The 20241-nt window shown below is 38.9% G+C and overlaps 1 protein-coding gene across 15 annotated transcripts in view; it reads right to left on the bottom strand.

The window, feature by feature from the left end:
- ATE1 (arginyltransferase 1) overlaps nucleotides 1-20241 on the bottom strand; it is a 161524-nt gene that overhangs the window by 124925 nt on the left and 16358 nt on the right. For 7 of the 15 annotated variants that reach the window (XR_015724703.1, XR_015724702.1, XR_015724704.1 and 4 more), the window contains exons 6-7: nucleotides 18035-18267; nucleotides 16114-16242 (exon numbers count right to left, since the gene is read on the bottom strand). Coding sequence is in view for 12 of the 15 variants with exons in the window: in XM_087862636.1 (XP_087718762.1) it covers nucleotides 16114-16242; nucleotides 18035-18267 (362 nt within the window). In the remaining 3 variants the exon portion in view is untranslated. Of the gene's footprint in view, nucleotides 1-15046; nucleotides 15176-16113; nucleotides 16243-18034; nucleotides 18268-20241 lie in introns of all 15 variants that reach the window. The other 8 variants (XM_045803311.2, XM_087862634.1, XM_045803309.2 and 5 more) reach the window with 3 other exon arrangements.

The raw sequence follows: 20241 nt of genomic DNA, 5'->3' as shown, positions 1-20241 counted from the left end.
GAAAAAAGATTAAAATAGAGAAACACTTTAGAGAAAAAAGGAATCATCTGAGAGCATGTGCCACAGCGCAATACGAAAGACCAGAACGTTCCTGAGGAACTAGGAGCGCCATTATCAACAGCGAGTCTGCACGCATTCTGTGTGAGAAGGCACCAAGAGCACCATACACTTGGCAGAGGTGGTCATTTTAAATGATCAGAGTACATAAAACCTTAGCACCAAAAATGTTCTAATTATTAGAAAATCTGCTCATGCTGAACGTTTCACTCACTGATGTCAGGTATTCTATATTAATTACTTAGGCTTGCTTTCACTTTTTCGTGCGTGAGCACCGTGGTCTAGCATAAAAAAGATGGAAATCTGCAGACGTTGCTCTGCCACTAACTACCATGTTATCGTGGACAACCTACTTTAATTCTCTAAATAGGAGAATTTACTCTACACAATCCCTAAGGTCCTTTCATCTCTAATGTCATACAATGCTGTGATTTTATAACCTGAGACAAGTTTTAGATATTATTGGCAAAAGAAACTTTAAGGGAAAATGTTCCTTTTTTTTTTTTAAAGATTATTTTAGAGGGAGAGAGCAAGACAGACAGAGTGAGGGAGAGAGGGGCAGACGGAGAGGAGGAGGGCGAGAGAATCTCAAGCGAATTCCCTACTGAGTACGGATCCTGCTGCAAAGCTCAATCCCAGGACCCTGAGACCAGGATCTGAGCCGAAACCAAGAGTGGGACGTTTAACTGACTGAGCCACCCAGGAGCTGCTTAAGGGAAAATGTTCTTAGTGTAGCTGTAACTCCAACTCTTTGCATCTCCCCCCAAATTAACATTATGCTGGGGATATAATCGTGCTTCTGTTCTAATATATTCAGGTAAGTGATTCAAAAGCTTTAGTAATTTAACAACTATTAGTGACAAATGTCTTGAAACAAACCTAAGACATACTACAAATACAAAAATCCCTTGACTTGGGGGCTGTTCATAAAAAGTGGCTTTTTGATTGATTGTACAAATAACCATCTAAGCCTTCTACTTTATTCAAGCAAGTTATCCCTGGCCTTAAAAATAAATAACAAATATTTCAAAATGCTGACAACTTGCCATCATTCAAATTCTGTTAATTATATAACAGTTATTTATAAAATAGTACGTGCCTATACACGATTGTCTGATTTCTCTACATAATTGAAGAAAAATGTCAGTCTGATACAATGAATACTTTTCTAAACATAAGTCATTATTTTCATATAGAGAAAAACTATTAAGAGAAAAATGATTAATGGCTTCTTTCCAGAAAATATTTAATTCTTTAAGAAGCAAAGACTCATTTATAATGATCATATTCAATGCCTCAATGCAAATTACTTCTAACAATGGCAAAAGGGAAGCACTTACCCGAACTTGAACTTCACAGGCTGTGAGCGAGCACACAGCTTACACAGCTGGCTCAGGAACAGAGCTGAGCTAGAATGGAGGAGCGAGCCTGTTCTAGAACTAGACCGCCACCTGGTGGCCAGAGTGAGAAAACAAGCCAGTGTTGTACCACTTCCTTTCACTACTCCATGGGGTCAGCATGGACCCATCCAACCTTCTCCCCTTTTCTTTACCACACTGTCGAATCATATATGCCTGAATAGAAGGTAACTTTCCTCCAAATAAGTGTCCTTCAGAGGAGGTCTCCTTATAGTTGAGACTCTGAACTAATTTAGAAAACTGCTTTCTGGGAAAGCAAAGTAGTTTGAACTAACCTCAGTTGTAAGTTCTAAATCAATACAAGACCACCTGATGGAATCAGCAAACAAAAAAAGGTATTTATAGGTAAAAGGGCATAATTTCAGGGGCCTGTTTTTGGAAAACCCAACAAACAAGTGGCAAGGGGAATAAAGCTGTGCTGACAACGCTAGAAGTTCAGCGGTGGACACACAGCGGTTCACCATACTGTCTTTATCCTATGAATGCTTGACATTTTCAATTTTAAAATGTTTTAAGGGGCGCCTGGGTGGCTCAGTCGTTAAGCGTCTGCCTTCGGCTCAGGGCGTGATCCCAGGATGCTGGGATTGAGCCCCGCATCAGGCTCCCTGCTCCACTGGGAGTGCTGGGAACCTGCTTCTTCCTCTCCCACTCCCCCTGCTTGTGTTCCCTCTCTCACTGGCTGTGTCTCTCTGTCAAATAAATAAATAAAATCTTTAAAAAAATAAAATAAAATGTTTTAAAAATAAAAATATATCATTCAGATTTACTTATTAATCTTAGGGACATATCTTTCACGTAATATGTGAACTTCTTTCCAAAAAAAAAAAAGCCTCTTAAGCCTAAAACTTAAAACCAATTAGTCATTTTTTTAAAGTCTTTTAAAGATTTCCTTAAAAAACAATAATTGGTAACACTGTGAATGTCCTGATTATCACAACCAAATAGAGAAAAACTCTCCTGATGTTACTCACTTGGGTACTTATGGCCCAGCGTAACATACCCACTCATTTCATCCACGGCTTCAGCGTGCTGTGTTGTAAACAATCAGCGAAGACGATGTGCTGTGTAATCTAGGCCAAGAGCGGCTCTCACGCTGACAAAGACACCTAGCAGGTGAGAAACTATTCTCATCTTCCACTATCCTTTCTTGTTATTAACTTGTAAATGTGTGACATAGAGGGAGGAACGAAGGGGTGCCTCGGTGGCACAGTCAGTTAAGCCACTGACTCCTGGTTTCGGCTCAGGTCATGACCTCAGGGTCATGAGCTCAAGCCCCGCATTGGGCTTTGCACTCAGCGCAGAGTCTGCCTAAGACTCTCTCTCTCCCTCTCCCTTTGCTCCTCTCTCTGCACACGTGCGCTGTTGTGCTCTCACTCTCTCTCTAAAAATAAATATTAAAAAAAAAAATGAAAACATAGAACAGGGGTGACCATGGAGCCTGAGAACCCTACCTTGTTTAATCACAGAATGGTATGCTCACGGAAAGAAGTACTTCTGTGATATAGCTCTTTAATAGGAATTTACTAAAAGCAGTGTTAACCTGTAAACAACAAAGCCAGGAACAAACAGTTCAGGAAGGGTTCCAGGCAATACCATGGAAGGAGACTAAAGTCAGAGAAATCACAATCCACGGGCAGCAGCTCCCCAATCCCTTACTCCAGCCCCAGGGACTGCAGGCAATGAAGAGGGGTGCACAACGATGCCACCAGAAGGCCCTTTCTGCTTGACACCAGGTGTACATGACCACACAGTGACTTATAAGCAAATCACTCAAGCCAGGCTTACTTTCTATCCTCCCTGACTCTACCTCAGGTAAAGACTCGACCTCACCAAAGGAAATTTAAAAAAAAAAAAAAAGGGAAAGTATTTCTCTTAAAATTTAAACAAAAAATTTTTTTAATTCTATAACAATGCAACTATGAGATTATGTACACGTACATACAGATACCTACACACACAAAGTCACGTCTATTCCACGATGAGGGGAAAGGGCAGAGCATAAACTACCTGTTGAGTGCAAACAGAACACTTTATGTGGACCAATTAGACCAGATCTAAGTTCCTGCTGCTTAAATATTTTATTAAGGCAAGAACCTGGATTCAGTCACTAAATCTATCAGAGCAGATTCATATTCCTACCGAGAAAAAAGTGTTGAGTCTTTCAAGATGCTGTTTGTTAGAAAGATAACTTTGAAACCTCAGAATTGACGCTGTTGAGAATCTTCCTAGTTACTCAGGACAATCAAGTGATGTCACTTCTGTCATGCACGCGACTGCTCACTCCCGTTCACCTTCCTGTTGCCAGGAGCATCAGTCTGCCGCTTGCTTCCCGAAACTGTTACGAAGTAGAAACGCCAAACACAATTCTCTCTAAACATTCCAGCCTATGATCGTAGAGGCTAAACAAAATAAGACACCTCCTCTAACATCTTTCCAATACTGTAAAAATTAAGCAGGGATACGTTTCCCAGCCACTGTCAAAACACCAAGTCTGGTACCACACTCTGTAGGGTACGCGGCGGAGCAAGGCCCCCCTCTAAACTGGAATGCACAAGGGTGCAGCATCTGGGAAGGGAACTGGGCAAAGTCTAGCAACCTTATAGGAGCTTTTGCCCTCTGATGCACTCTGTGAGGTCAACCATACAAGTATACCTCTACGCACACGTAATGACAAAATTATACTACCTGTAGCAGCACAAAATCAGACATAACCCAGGGACACCTGGTGGCTCAGTCAGTTGAGCGTCTGACTGGTGATTCTGGCTCGGGTCAGGATCTCATGGGTCCTGGACTGAGCCCCGAGCTGGGCTCTGCTCTGCTTGAGATTCTCTCTCTGCCCCTCCCCCCACTCACAAGCTCTCCCTCGCTAAAATAAATAAATCCTAAAAAAAAAAAAAAAAAAAAGGAAATAACCCAAATGTCCGTTAGCAAGAGACTGCTTCAATAAACTACAGCACATCCTTTCACAAAACAGCATGTAGCTGAAATAACAAAGAATTAGGGCTCTCTATGAGATGCTAGGACTGTGACCTTGGATATGCTTTTAGGGAAAAAAGAAAGGTGCTTAAAAGTGTATGCAGGATGTTTTTCTTGGTGAAAAGGAGGAAAAATAAGAGTATTCACTATGTATTTGTTTATTTTTGCAAAACCAAACAAAAGACCAGAAGGATAAACCAGAAACTCATCAAAATGGTTATTACTGGAGGGCACGGAACAGGCTGGAGGAGATGTGGAAAGAAGACTTCTCTGAGTGGATCTCTTTGGGTGACTCTGGAACCACATAAATGCATCACCTATTAAAAAACTAAAATTAAGAAGTAAACGCCCACATTCAAAACAAACTGCAATAAATGAACATAAATCAATCCGGTATCATAACCACTTAAAGAATAAAATTATTCCATGTGACTTCTCAACACAGTGTTCTGATGGAACATCTGAATGGGATTATGTCCTAGAGACAAAAAACAATCACAAAAGAATCATAAACTGCACTTATCAGCTGTCATTAGTACTGTTATTGATACTGTAATGTTGAATCTACTTTATGTGCACCATAATACAAACCAAGTTCATAAATATGCTAATGTAATCAAGAAACACAAAAAAGAGAAACAAACGTAAAATCAGAAAAGATAACACCACATGTTAAATTTGAATTGGGAATATCAACATAAATTCATACTACCTAATTGTTCGTGGTCTCTAAATTCAAACTTCATTAAAAGGAACCAAGGCTTCTTGGAAAAATGGCTGGCAGGTTCCAAGACTGGGTTGGGAAATGTGTAAGATGAGACTGGGGTATCTTTCTGTTCTAGAAAGCAGGAAGGCTCTCAATACTAAGGGGAGCCTATCAGAGGACAGAGGAGATATCTTGATGGAATGTGCACTGAGCAAACTTGGGACAGTTTGAGCATCAAAAAGAATAATGACTGTGACTACAAAGTACTGAATAAAAAAAATATCCAGAAGTTTTGCAGTGGGGGGGGGAGGGGGGAGAGGGAGGGAAACGAATTTGTCACCAGCTCCTTCCTCTACAATTTGTAATTAAGGTGAGAGAATTCAGCATTTACCTTGCCTTCTTAGGAGAAACTACAGGTTATCCTCGGTTGATTAGGAAAATCTCCTCCAGCCTTTTTAACCAAGAATGGCTATTAGTACATGTATTAAAAGAGAAAAAGGAAAGCTAAACAAATCCCTATTCGACAACCAACAGTGAAATGATGGATCCAAAGATCAGCAACGGACACTATTACCTAAAAGGTTGTTGCAGAAAGGGCATTCATCTGTGCTGAAGTACCTCTCTACAGATTCCCTGCTAATCACAAAGAGGACATCTGGAGGTCACCACCTTAACACGGTGTTCAAAATTAGCACCATCAATACCAAGACAACCCATCATTATGTATCTTCTGACATAATATGATGTGCACAAAATTACCTAATGAAGTACACACGCCAAAATCGTTTAACCTGAATCTAATCAAGATTTAGACTTAATTTTCAGTCTACAGGAGATTGCAGCCACAAAGGAATAACTTAAATTAGACCAGGAGGAAAGATTCAGACAAATACAGAATTTGGGATATTCTACAAGACAACGGCCTGTAATTTTCAAAAGCCAATGCCATGTACTGCCACAGTAATGAACATAACTAGCACCCACTTTAGGCACAGAAATATGACGCTCCACTAAAAGGAACCGGAACTCCTTGGAGAAAAGGTGGCTTCCAAATCTGGAAGGAAAAGCTACAACATGAGTCTAGAATGTTTTGTCGTGCCAGATAAAAGAAAATTCTTGACTAACAGGGTCATAGCATAAAGTCATAGGAGCTTGCTTGGGAAATCCTAGTGACCAAATTTGGGACAATTTAAAGCATTAAAAAAATTATGGCAATGGATTATAATATTTCAAAAGTTTTTTAAATCCATAAACCCACAGAGATACCAAAAGGAAAAAAGATGGTGGGTGGGAGTGAATGGAGAGAAAATGTTCTTCTTTACAGGAAATACACAATTTTAGGTCATAAACGAGGTCACAGGGATACATGGGTGGCTCAGTCAGTTAAGCGTGTGCCTTAAGCTCAGGTCATGATCTCAGGGCCCTGGGACTGGAACCCCACATCAGGCTCTCTGCTCAGCGGGGAGCCTGTTTCTCCCTCTCCCTCTGCCTGCCACTCGCCCTACTTGTGCTCTCTCTGTCAAATAAATTAAGTAAATTAAAAAAAAAATAAACAAGGTCATAAAAGAATGTAATTCAATTTGATAAATCACCATTCTGCGGCCTCTCCCACCTTTCCATAACTGATTCAGGCAAGGAACATCAAAGGACATTAAAACGACTGGCTGATCCACTGTTGGGAAAGAGGTAATTCAAAATGTCTCAAAAACATCATCCCACAGATTACTTTAGGGTATCTCGTGCTTTACAATAGAAAGATCTAATTACGAAGGTGAAAATGTCACTCAATAAAGAGATCTGGGGGCGCCTGGGTGGCTCAGTCGGTTGAGCATCCAACTCTTGATTTCAGCTCAGGTCATGATCTCAGGGCTGCACACTGAGCTGAAGCCTGCTTGGGATTCCCTCGCTTCCTCTGCCCCCTCCCCCCTACTCACTTGTGCACATGCTCTCTCTCAAAAAAAAAAACCCACAACAAAAACAACAAAAAACCCCACCTAGATTGGATACTAATTTTTTTTAAATGGGAAAATAAATAAATATAGGGTTAGATATTACATGACATTTGTAAATCATTATTAATTTTCTTATGTGTGATAATGACACTGCATTTTGAGTAAGTACATCTTACTTTTCAGAGATGCATGCTGAAGAACTTAGGAGTAAAATGTCACGTGTACAATGTAAGTTAAAATGACTCTCACACACAGAAAAGATGAGGCAAACATGGAAAATTAACTATTGTTGAATGTAGGTGATGAGTATACAGGTGGGTCAGTATACTATTCTTTCAATTTCCTTTTTGTTTGAAAGTTCGTAAAAAAATTTAAAAAACAATTTTGTCAATGCATCAGAAATGTGAAGAGACCATTGCAGCTATGAGCACAATCTGTTTTTCAACGAGTTTAGAAACGCTGAGGTCAAATTTTAATTATTCTAAGGAACCAATGGCACTTAATAAGTATTATTAGATAATGGTATTTTCTATAATACAATATCAATAAAATTCCAGCTAAGATCCCATGTTTATATATGAAATTAGTGGTATTTTGAAAACAAAGATTCATATACGCTGGTTTTATATTGTATTATACAAAAGATAGGTCACAAATTACACCCATTTGATCTTATTTATATTATATTATTTTCTAAAAACCTGGTATCTATCTGAATGATTGAAAACAGGAATAGAAGCAAACATGCTGGGGTAATTCATCAAGTCCTTTACAATCTCACTATCTACAATTATGTGCTACTTCTCTAAGGATGTTACACTAAAAAGAACTGACTTGCTATTTTATATATCAAAGCAATCTATATTTATTTATCTTCTCATCAAATCTTTGAAAAAATGATCTACTTTTTGGGGTGCCGAAAGGATTACTTTACGGTTACCAACAGAGTTAAAATGGATTTTATGCAATGACATGATTGCTTGAAGTCTCCAACTTACTATGCTTTTATTAACTTTAAATGCTTTATAAAATAAGAGCAAAAAATGTATTTTCCTGAACACAAGTGAATTAGTTTCAGCCATTATATTAACAAATCCACACCAGAGTGAGCTGCTGCACAGAGCCCCTAAAGCAAGTCAGAAGAACACTTAAACTTTTCAGAGGAGAACTTTTTGGCTTCTCTTCCTGCATCCGAGCACAGGAACACTAGCCACGCAATCATGCAGAAAACTGTAGTCATGTACAGGGGAAATTACTTCTGCACTCTATAATGAGTGAAATGGGTTCCTTCAAAGTAAAATGCCACACTTCAAGACTGGGAAGCAAAGTATTATGCTCAGATCAGTTTCTCAAGGCAGCCAACCCTACACATAGAGTGGGCTTACTATCTGTAAGCAAGGGTTTTGCCAAGCGAAATAAGAATTTCTAGGATGAAGACACATGAGATGAAGGACCTCGGCCGCAGCAGTGACCCTCTCCTTACATGGCAGCTTACGGGGTTGAAATTCCCTATTAATTAGCCCCAAATTTAATAATCTTACCTAGAGAAGACCAGAGGTACTGCTCCTGACCACCGCCCTGCATATAAAGCAGGGTATCACTCAAAGAGAAATGACCATGTTCACTCCTAACCCCAGAGGAGTGGCACAATGAGGCACAAGGGGGCAGACCACAAAAATACAGAATGGCTCACCAATTCCCAAGGGAAGTGAACTGTGTTTGGAACAGTGCATGGGGAAGTTCAAGCCTAAGGGCGTCCTTAAAAATTGAGATTTTGGTGATAAGCAAGTAAGAGGAGACCACTAGTTTCATGAGGGCAACAAGCTAACCCACAGGCCCAGCTGATGCGTCAGAGAGAAAAAGGAAGAGATGGGTAGGAAGAGCCCACTTGGGGTCAGAACAAACTGTAAAGAAGGGCTCCAAAACTGCCCCTGCAAAGGGGCCCAAATTTAATTAAATCAGACTATAAAGCAATTTACACCCCAGACACCACTGAAAACCACAGAGCAATCAGCCAGCAATTAGTGGAGACTAAGAGCTGGGTCTGATACCAAAAGAGACAAACATCCTAACAAACAGACCAGGGTAAGAAAAAACAGAACACCGGGAAGACCACCATCATCCCAGGGTAACTGCGATGCTCAAGGCTGAACCCTAGGGAGTGACATCAGAGACTTCTCATACTTTATATAAATGTATACTCTCCTGTCTTCCCTACTGATTTTAAAACCAATTGTATAAAAGAGCATAATTGTGTTGTTGGAACAATGACATACACACAAGTAATATATATGATAACATCATCATAAAGAAGGTGGATGGGAACAAAGCTATAACACGGTAAGGAAATTATACTAGATGGTAACTCAAATCCACTCCTAGATATATTCCAAAGAGAAATAAGTAGGTCTACATAACACTTGTACATGAATGTACACAGAATTTTTCACAAAAGCCAAAAAAACGAAAGCCACCCAAATGTCCACTGATGGATGGAGAAACAAAATGGGGTATGATGAAATATTATTCATCCATAAAAAGAAATACCAGTATGTGCTAAAACATGGATGAACCTTGAAAACACTGTGCTGTGTGAAAGAAGCCAGTCAACAAGAGACCACATACTGTGTAATCCATTTGCATGATATATCCAGATTAGGTAAATCCAGACAGAAGATGGAACAGTCATTGCCTAGAGCTGGGACATTCAGGAAAAAATGAGTGACTACTGATGGATATGGGGTTTCTCTTGGGTTGATGAAATGTTCTGGTGTTAGCGATGATGGTTGCTTAACTGTGAACGTACTAAAAAGCACTGAATCATATATTGAAATGGGTGAATTATATCTCCATAAAGTTGTTATTTAAAAAAAAAAGCCCAGTGCAGTCTTGACCTCCAAGATATTATTTTACATTTATTTCTTAGAAACTATATTCAGAGGGATGAGAGAGAAATCTACGTATTAAGAAAAACAATACCATTTCCTATGTCTCTGAAAACTCTGTACGAAGTCAGTTACATGTCAAGTAAATAAAATGCTATGGATGATCTAAAAGTCAAGGGATTTATCAAACACAATACAATATTTACCAAGCCATACTCACTTCTATGATATCAGAGTACAATTCTGTCAAAATCGTTTTCACCAGTACAAATTTGCTGTAAGCATGTGACCCTATAAAACAGATCATTAAGGCAAAGCCACTTGGCTATAATAAAGAAATCCATTACATATTTCTATTTAAACACGAGGTCAAATCACATACCCAGAGTTCAGTACTACTGATGACAGTGAATGTAAATAAAAAATGTACAGCTAACTGCACACGAAGGAAATACAAATCTGAATGGTTCAAATTAAAATATACTGTATTAGAATTTTAATTAAATGCCATGTTCATCTTTCTTAAAAAAATATATACCACTTTTACAGTATGGATTACTACCCTATAACATGTATCCTTTACACCACACATTGTTGTCCCATAATCTATAACAAAATTGAGAAACATAACCTAGCACACAGAATAATGCAAAGCCTTTTTTAAAAAGCCTCAATTGGGGTGCCTGGGTGGCTCAGTCAGTTAAGCATCCAACTCGGTCTCAGCTCAGGTCTTGATCTCAGGGTTGTGAGTTCAAGCCCCAAGGGGTCAGGCGAGTGAGGGGGAGAAGTCTCAATCACACCTTAGGTCTAAATACAGACCACCACCCTAGAGAGCCTCTTCAGATGCTAAGCTCCAGATGCTGGTTTCTGATCAGTATCTTCCCACGGTTCGTTGTCCTACAAGCTTCTCAAACTCAACCTGCCCAACGCAGAACGCATTTTCTGTCCCAAAGCACACAAATTCTTCTTACTCTTGTAATTCTTAGATAAGGTCACCATGGTGTACCCAATCACGCAAGTCAGAAACGAAAAATCAATCTGGACTCGTCCCTCTCCTCCATTTCCAACTCCCAAACATCCTTCAGGTCAAACACCAAATCCTCATCAACGCTAGCTCCAAAGTGTCTGCTGTACCCTCACCATCCTCTTCCACCAGTATGACTTCAAGTCCATCATACCTCATTGCCTCTGCCTCAAGTCTCACCACTCTTAAATAAAACCTCCTGCACATGCCTGCCACCTGGCCAACATTATTTTGGGAACCACTCCTCTCCTCTTCTTAAAACATGTGGTTCAAATAAGCCCCTTCCTCTACCTAAGCTCTTGGGTGGGGCATGTGATCCAGACATGACCAGAGTTCTCCATCCCCTAGTCACAGAGCCTGGTTCAGGGATAAGAATGTACCTCAAACTGGGCCAATCAGTACCTTTCTCGGGACTTCTTACTGAAATAAGAAAAGAAGTGCATGTTATTTTTTGCTGAGATCACTCGCTGTGAGAACAACGTATCTTACACTGGCAGTATTCATCTCTGCCACCACGTGCCTGCTTCAGATTCGATCCTTACAAAGAAAGCAAGCTGGGAGACCACAAGCAAGAGCTATTTATGGTATTTTCCTGAGATCTAATGAAGCCAAAACTTCTTTGTTACATACGCAAATAAATCCTTTCTTAAAAAAGTCAATTCAACTTTGGTTTCTGTTGCCTATCAAATCCTAACACATTTCTTAACAACTAAATGGAATTCTCTAGCTCCACTATCTAAAATCCTTCAATCATTCTTTATTTATTACCACTAAGGTTAAAGTCCAAGACCTTAAGGTCTATAAATTCTGGCCCCTTATCTGATGGCATAATAATCAACTTTGGCACTGCAAAACACCATAAGCAAAGTAAAAAAGTAAACGATAAACTAAAAAGGAATATCTGCAACTTTTATCCCAAGGGCTTAGGACCTTAACAGATAAACAGTTTCCAAGAAACAGAAAGAGATAAAGTACTCCTAGAAAAACAAACAAAACTATGACCACATGGCTCACAGAAGATAAAACTCAAATGGATTTTAAACAAGAAAACATGCTCAATTTCATTTATAATAAAAGGGATGAAAATTAAAACCAAACAAATTTCATTTGCATGTATGTGGCAAAAATTCACAATTATTTTTTTTTTAAGATTTTATTTATTTGACAGAGACAGCCACCGAGAGAGGGAACACAAGCAGGGGGGGTGGGAGAGGAAGTCAGCACCCTGGGATCAGGCCCTGGGCCAAGGGCAGACGCTTAACGACTGAGCCCGCAGGCGCCCCCAAAATTCACAATTCTTACAAAATCTCAGTGACTAAGGCCATGGAGGAATAGGCAATGCACACAGATTGCTGGCTACAAAAGGGTACAACCCCTGTGAAGAGGAATACCTCTGGAGAGGAACTGACCCGGTAATCTGGAAGCTTATAACAAAGACACAGTGACAAAAATACAAACAATTCTATGTACAAGGGTACTCACTGCAACACTATGAAAGGGTAAAAGACTAGAAATCGCCAAATAGCCACCAGTAAAGGTCAGAATGAAGAAACCATGCTAGTACTCGGGGGCTAGAAAATGAAGATCTCTATATATTGTTCTGTGTGACCTCCACGCACACTACGTTCGTATAATAAAGGGGGAGATATGTGCGTGTATGTCTAAGTATATGTATATGTACTGAAATGTTGTAAAAACATGCATACACAGGGATACACATACACACATGCACACCGCATATACAGAGAGAAAGATCACACACACACAAGCACACAGATACCGCATGTACATGGGCTTACATTTTCAGAGTATCAATAGAAGCAAGATTAATTCTAAGATAAACAACCCGGTTTCTTTTAAAAATGCTATTAAAAATGAGGGAAATTTATTTTAAAGACTTTTTTTTTTTTAATTTATTAGAGAGAAAGACAGCCAGCGAGAGAGGGAACACAAGCAGGGCGAGTGGGAGAGGAAGAAGCAGGCTCCCAGCAGAGGAGCCCGATGTGGGGCTCGATTCCAGAACGCCGGGATCACGCCCTGAGCCGAAAGCAGACGCTCAACGACTGAGCCACCCAGGCGCCCCAAAACGAAGGAAATTTATTTTAGATTAAAAGATGTTTAAGAGAGTATCAACCAAATGGGATGTATAGATCTTACATGAATCCCGATCCAAATAAACCAACTTTTGAGAAAACTAAAGGAAATCAAACATGTACTGGGCATTAGATGACATATTTATTGTTAAGCTTGCTGAGCGTGATTATGGTACTGTAGTTATATACTTTTTAAAGTTTGCAACTTTTAATCTAGAGATTTCCCTTTTTAAGAAAAAAACACTGTATATTATGTATTTGTCTTACAGAAGTACCCAGATACCACTTTAAATAATCCTTTATCCCTCGTATTTTTTTGTGAACCGGTTATTCCATCTAGAAGCTTATAATTAGTTTCAATTTCTTCAGCAAGAATATTCCATAGGTGGCATTTAACATTTCTTGCATATAGTCCTGTTGCCAAGAACGCCCTTCTCCCCTTTGGCCTGACAAACATTTACTTATCCTTTAAGACTTGGCTCAGAAGTCACCTCCTTCAGAAAACCTCTAAGCTGGCTTCCCCTACTTACTAACCCAACAGCTAACCCTAATGCCATTGGAATTGCCTGCCCCTCTGTTGCCCCAAGCAGGCTGTGAACGCCATTAGCAATGGACTAGTCTGCAGGACTGAACTCCACAGAGGCCTGAAGCCTAAGTGGGCCAAGTTCCAGGAAAGTAATTTTACCCCGTAAACACATCAGATCACAGCCTGGTGTCGGGGCCCAACCATTCATACCTGGTAAGCAGGCAGCGCAGAGCCAGAATCACCAGGGTAAAAGGAAGGAGTAATGTTCAGAAGGAGTAAGAACCCCCCACACCGAGAATATCAAAGGGAGCTTTTTGCACCTGGCAGACTCCTTATTATTCATAAATACTATCATCCACAACTGCATGTCTCAATGGGGAACTTAGAGAAGTACTTCCCAAACCGGAATGGGCATTCAAATTGCCCAGAGACCTAATTCAAAATGTGGATTTGGATTCAGCAGGGCAGAAGTGGGACCCCAGATTCTGCATCCCAGGTGGATGCTGTTGGTCTGCAGACCACACTTCACCCAGGAAGGTACTGGGAGACCTGAATGTCCACCATCTCTCCGGGAACACACAGCATTAACTGCTGTCTTACTAATCATCTCTTTTAATCTAACACAGTCTGTGTCATTAAAACAAACAAATCCAAACTTTAATTCTTCTGCATCTGTTGGCATCTTTCTTCTAAAATATCCCCTGAGACAAACTATGCGACCTCTCATTCATCTAGATCTCTCAAGCCTGGAAAACATAGGCCCTCAGTAAATGCTTGTTAAGTGATAGTCTAATATAATCTCAACACACTTAATTCTTTTCTACTGGCTTCTTGGTAAGAAGTTTGTTCACTAGGGGCGCCTGGGTGGCTCAGTCATTAAGCGTCTGCATTCAGCTCAGGTCGTGATCCCAGCATTCTGGGATCCAGCACCGCATCAGGCTCCCTGCTCAGCGGGAAGCCTGCTTCTCCCTCCCCACTCCCCCTGCTTGTGTACCCTCTCTCACTGCCTCTCTCTCTCTGTCAAATTAAAAAAAAAAATCTTTAAAAAAAAAAAAAAAGAAGTTTGTTCACTAGTCCATCTTTCCCATTTGATTATCAACTCCTCAAAAGCAGAGACTCTTCCCTCTGTGCCGTGGCCCATGGTCTGGTCTGGCACATAAGTTTGCTGATGACTGACCGCATAAACACACTACACCAGGTTCTTGGAGAGAACCTTGAATATGAACCTGTCCTTTTTTAGGGACTTAAATGCTCACATGTAGGACTTGTTTTCACAAAAATTTAGTAACATACACTGAAAAGGATCATCAGCTCTACTTAATAAGAAAATAGCAAAAGAAAGTTCTGTATTATATGCTTCTTCATAGACAACCTCATCAAGATAGGAAAAAACGTTTCACAAAAGGTACCTCAGTCTTCCCACATTCATCAGGCGGATCCTGGTGTATGGCCATTTGATACTTGACATATAAAGAAAATGACTGGCTGAAGGACGACTTGAACTCTGGGTCCTCAAAGGAGACAGGTACTAACCTCACCTTCAGAGCAAGGAAAATACAAGCAAATGCTATTGAAACGTCTCTACCCGCTGACGTGCTTCTGAAGGTGAGGCTAGAGTAAGATCTCCGCAAATCCACTTCCAAAGCTCAGCGCTGGAGTTTTTCATGAAATGAATAAACCCTGGAACGTGCTGACGGGCCCAGAGCCTAAAACGCTAACTTTATACTAACGCTTATGAAAATTTTTAACTCCTAAGGGCCAGGACAATTTATTTTCCTTTTGTTTTTTTACTCTTTCCACCTCTTGTGGTTCTCTGCACAAAGGCAACACTGCTGCTCATGGTATTGGCCACTACTTTTGTCCTCTCTACTAGTATTAAGTGTTTTCAGATTTGTCCCCTTCCAATTTTTCTTGGGTAATCTGATTTATAAAACTACAAGCATATGAGAACTTCTATTAAAATATTCTATTATCCTAAAAAAATTCTACTCTCTTACTTTTCTAGTCCCGTTCAGTTGTATACGGGGAGTACATCAACAAAGTATAATTTAGCTGTTATGAACTCTGTCTACACAGGACGTTTTAATGGAGATAAAGCCTATTAACCATGTTGTGCAAAATATGCCTATCATAAAAATATAAAGCCTTGTTTTTTCATCATAAAGATTTTATCTTAGAGCTCTGTTTATTACTAATTTTTAGATAAATACATCCAGACATAGTGACTTTAAATAAAGATAATTCATTTTATCCGTTACTTCCCACATTGCAATTACACGTGACTGGCACTTAGCGTGTGCTAGGTGAAATCTGCACTTTCAGAATGTCCATTACTCCACACTCCTATCGTTTTGCAGATACGCTGCAAATTGAATATGAATAAAATGTACCACAAATAAATCAAGTTATAATACAATGGTATCAAATGGAGGGGAAAGTTCCATTTGCACAGAAAAATTACACTTGGCCTGCTGACCTGGCTCACAGTTGGTTTATCAGGTGGGTCCTTGTGAATAACCATCTGGTAACGTTTATAGACCTGGTAAGACTCCTGAAATGTAGCTTTGAACTGAGAACTTGGTGGAGATGATCTCACCACCCTCACCTTCAGAAGAAGTTAAAAAACAATGTTCATTAATTAATTTATTCCACAGAATACGCATTAAGTTACTCCCACCGAAAAAGAACCAAAAGCTTCCATACGAATATTAAAGCATAAACATACAATAATACTTTAACATTAAAAATTAACAAGATAGTAAATTTTTTAAAAAAGGTATTTCTCCAATTTACAGACTCATTAAAAAGGCAGAGGATCCTTTCTAAACTCTTAAGACTAAGATCTATGACTGAATTATAGAAGACTGACTCTATTGCAAAATTGCAGAATACTTTTGGCACTCAAGACACAAACACGAATAAATACTCTTGAATTCTAGTTGTATGCAACTCACCTTCGGTAAATCATCCAGAAAAACTAAAAATGTGAATATATATTTTTAGACACCCTTCGTGCATCACTGCTAACTCAAAACTCACATTTTTTTTTAATAAGCGTAAAAGACAACCCTGACAAAGTATCCCTATTTCATGACAATAATGAAGACCCTAAAGTTGGATTTTTTTTTTACTCCAATTTTCATGTCACCATCTTGGTAAAGCAATAAATTTACTTCTCTGTGCCTTAGTTTCCTCACACATAAAATGAGGATGAATTGACAATAGTAACTGCACAGTAATGGTGACCACTTATTTTAACATCCATTATTTACTGATCAGTTAAAATGTGTTAGCAAAACAGAATAGTAAAACAGAAAATCGAATGCAATATAATAAAAAGGCCAACTGGAAAATTTTCACGTGTGCCATAAGAAGTAATTCTTCCACGAAGAAAGAGTAATAATAGTGGACAAAAAAAAAAAAAATCTCTGCCTATCCAAGGTATCATTACATTAAAAAAGTAAAAGCTGCCTGCTGTAGAACTGCTACTACATACTGTAAGTAGTGTGTTCAATTGTCTTTACAATTTGAGAAGGAGAAAGTCAAGAACCAAAATCAGAGCAGCTAAGGAATTATAATAGTCAAAGTTGTTAAGACTTAGTCTGATAATATATGTGATCCTAAGGTTTAGATTGCATTGAAGTTAATTGTCAATATCGGATCCTTAGCAAAGCTCTGAGATGGTATTGAGGTATAAATTCAAAGGCTGACCAGTTATTAATGATATGAAAATATAATAAAATCATTATCATTAATGTTTCAGGGAAAAAAATGTATAAACACCAAATACTGAAGAATGTAGATTTAATCTGGAATATAAATAAAAAATAATAGGAATACTCAAAGTAATCATACTATGCCTACAGAGGTTTGAGAGAATTACTGAGAGAAAATTAAAGTAGTACAAATTAGTACTATTTAGTTAATTCCTAATTGCTGGCTTGTATTTGTACTACCATTTGTTGCCTTAATCAAGATCAGAATACTAGAATGGATAAAACAGTGATTTGCCTAGTGTGATCTATTCTCCTTCACGATCTAACCAAAATTGCCAAAAATGAAATTTTAAATAGTATATTTTGTCACTTTAATACTAAATTTCCATCAAGGGATACAAAAAGCTAGAGTCCCTCACATAGTAACATGCCAAAACTGGCATTATTTTCACAACTTTGGTAGCCAAACTGCCTGAAGTACTTATTTTAAATCTTAAAAAAAAAAAAGTTTTTCTCAAATAGCAGTTAACTTAGTAAATACAAATGCTACTCCATCCCAATTTACTTTAATTTCCCATTATTTAAACAGCAAAACATGAACTGAGTAGTATAACCTCAAATGAAAATTAACAAGGTACCAACAACAGCAACAAAATAAAACAAAACACCCCTCCAAAGTACCTCTAACTTGTGTGATGCATTCTCTGGCAAGGATTCAAAAATTAAATCTTCAAGTGATTTGGGTTGGTTGGATTTATTAGCCTTTGGTGGGAACAAAGATGGTGGTTCACCTTGAGCCTGGAAACCCTCAAGTTCTCCAGCTGGGTTCTGCTGCATGAGTTTTAACCTTTTTCTTTCTTTCCGGATTTCCTTTGCTTTGCGACATGGAGGCTTACTCAAATCTGCCCCTTTGCCTAAAAACAATCACAAAATATTAGACCAGTCACATTTGACTCTAGAAAAGTTTTTTTTCCCCCCAAAAGTCTCAAGGATTCTACAGAATTAAGAGTTCCAACAGTTAGGTTAGCTTTGTAGGTAGATGTTTCCGAAGATTCTGGTGTAGAGCTCTACGTTGATCTTAAAATTCTATCTTTGAAGTAGGAACTGTCAAAGAAAGTAAATAGTCACAAAAACTTTTCACACAGCTTACTGTGAAAATTAAAAAAAATTAATATACATCCACTTTTCTGCCTTTGTAAGTTGAAAAAAACATAAATCAAATATCTTCTACTACAGGACATGGATAATGGATACTTCCAGCCCATTCCTGAGGGACATTTCTCTCAAAGCACTGACATAAATACATGCTTAAGACCTGGGTGTAAATGAGTACCGACCCCAGAAAACACCCTGGCAGGTTTTTGGATGAAAAAATACCCTTACTTGAAAGTATTTGCATCTGTCCATCTAACAAGTGGATGGGGTCTCATTTGTTCAGCTCCAGTTAATGAGAGTTTTGTTTGAATTAAAAGAGCAAATATCAAACTGAAAGGCCTTTAAGATATAAAAATTTTACTACAATACACCACAAATTTTAGTGAGTGCCCTTTCATCTAGAGTCTTTAAGGACTTGATGTTGAGCAGATCATTAAGAGGTACTGGCAAATAATGGACACAACTGAAAACTTCAAAATAATATAAATGCCCAATAATAGAATAATTATACAACTTTTAAAACAGCTAAGCAACAGAATATCAAACAGTCATTAGAAATGCTTAGAAATTTTCAGGGATTTATCATTACGGAAGGTTAAAAAATAATTCCACTTATGTATAAATAGATACAAGAAAAATATTTAGAAAAAAGTCTGGGAAGAAACTTAACAGTCATTTTACATGGGTTTAGAAGTACAGAAAGGACTTTTCTTGCTTTTTTTCCTTGCAGTGTTCTCTTTTCTCCAAATTCTCTAACAATGAACATACCTTTGTAATTTTTTAAAGTCATTAACAAAATAAAAATGCTATTTTAAGATCCTAAAACAGTATTTACAAATCATATAAAAGTCAGCAATATGAAGTTTTACAAGACTAGCAAGTTCAATTTTAAAGAAAAGAAAATCAAGACCCGGGTGTTAAGGGACTTGCCAGAGACCAAGGGCTAGTCAAAAGAAATGAATCTGATGCAGGGGGTCTGAGTGGCTCGTCCGGTTGAGCGTCTGGCTCTTGATTCTGGTTCAGGTCATGAGCTTAGGGTCATGAGACTGAGTCCCAGGTCAGGCTTCATGCTCAGCATGGAGTCTGCCTGGGATTCTCCCTCTCGCTCTGTCCCTCCCCCCGCTCACGCATGCTCACTCTCTCAAATAATATTATTAAAAAAATCTGATGAGAGGGGCGCCTGGGTGGCACAGCGGTTAATCGTCTGCCTTCGGCTCAGGGCGTGATCCCGGCGTTACGGGATCGAGTCCCACATCAGGCTCTTCCGCTATGAGCCTGCTTCTTCCTCTCCCACTCCCCCTGCTTGTGTTCCCTCTCTCGCTGGCTGTCTCTCTCTGTCGAATAAATAAATAAAATCTTTAAAAAAAAAAAAAAATCTGATGAGAAAATAGTGAGTTCACTGATAGTAAAATCATATTACAACTTTACTAACATGTTTTCCAATTAAAAACAAACTTTACGTATAAAAACAGATTTGAATAAGTCTAATAACCAGGCAACAAAGGACTGAGTCTATAACTAACCGTTACTCTGTTGCCTTAGAGAATGAATCTTCTTTGGCCTGGGAATCTGTCTTCCTCAAATTTGCTCTGAGAGGCACAAGAGCATTGGTTAAGAGCACACACTCTGACATGGGCTGCCTGAGGTCATCTCTGTCACTGGATAGATGACCTTGGGCAAGTTTCCCTGTCTATATAAAAAAGATAATAACCAGTCCTACCTATGGAGTTCTG

Source organism: Ursus americanus, chromosome 6 (assembly GCF_024610735.1).
Source record: "Ursus americanus isolate L20-20 chromosome 6, mUrsAme1.1.p, whole genome shotgun sequence".
NCBI classification, from domain to species: domain Eukaryota; kingdom Metazoa; phylum Chordata; class Mammalia; order Carnivora; family Ursidae; genus Ursus; species Ursus americanus.
This window is presented reverse-complemented; position numbering and strand designations above follow the sequence as displayed.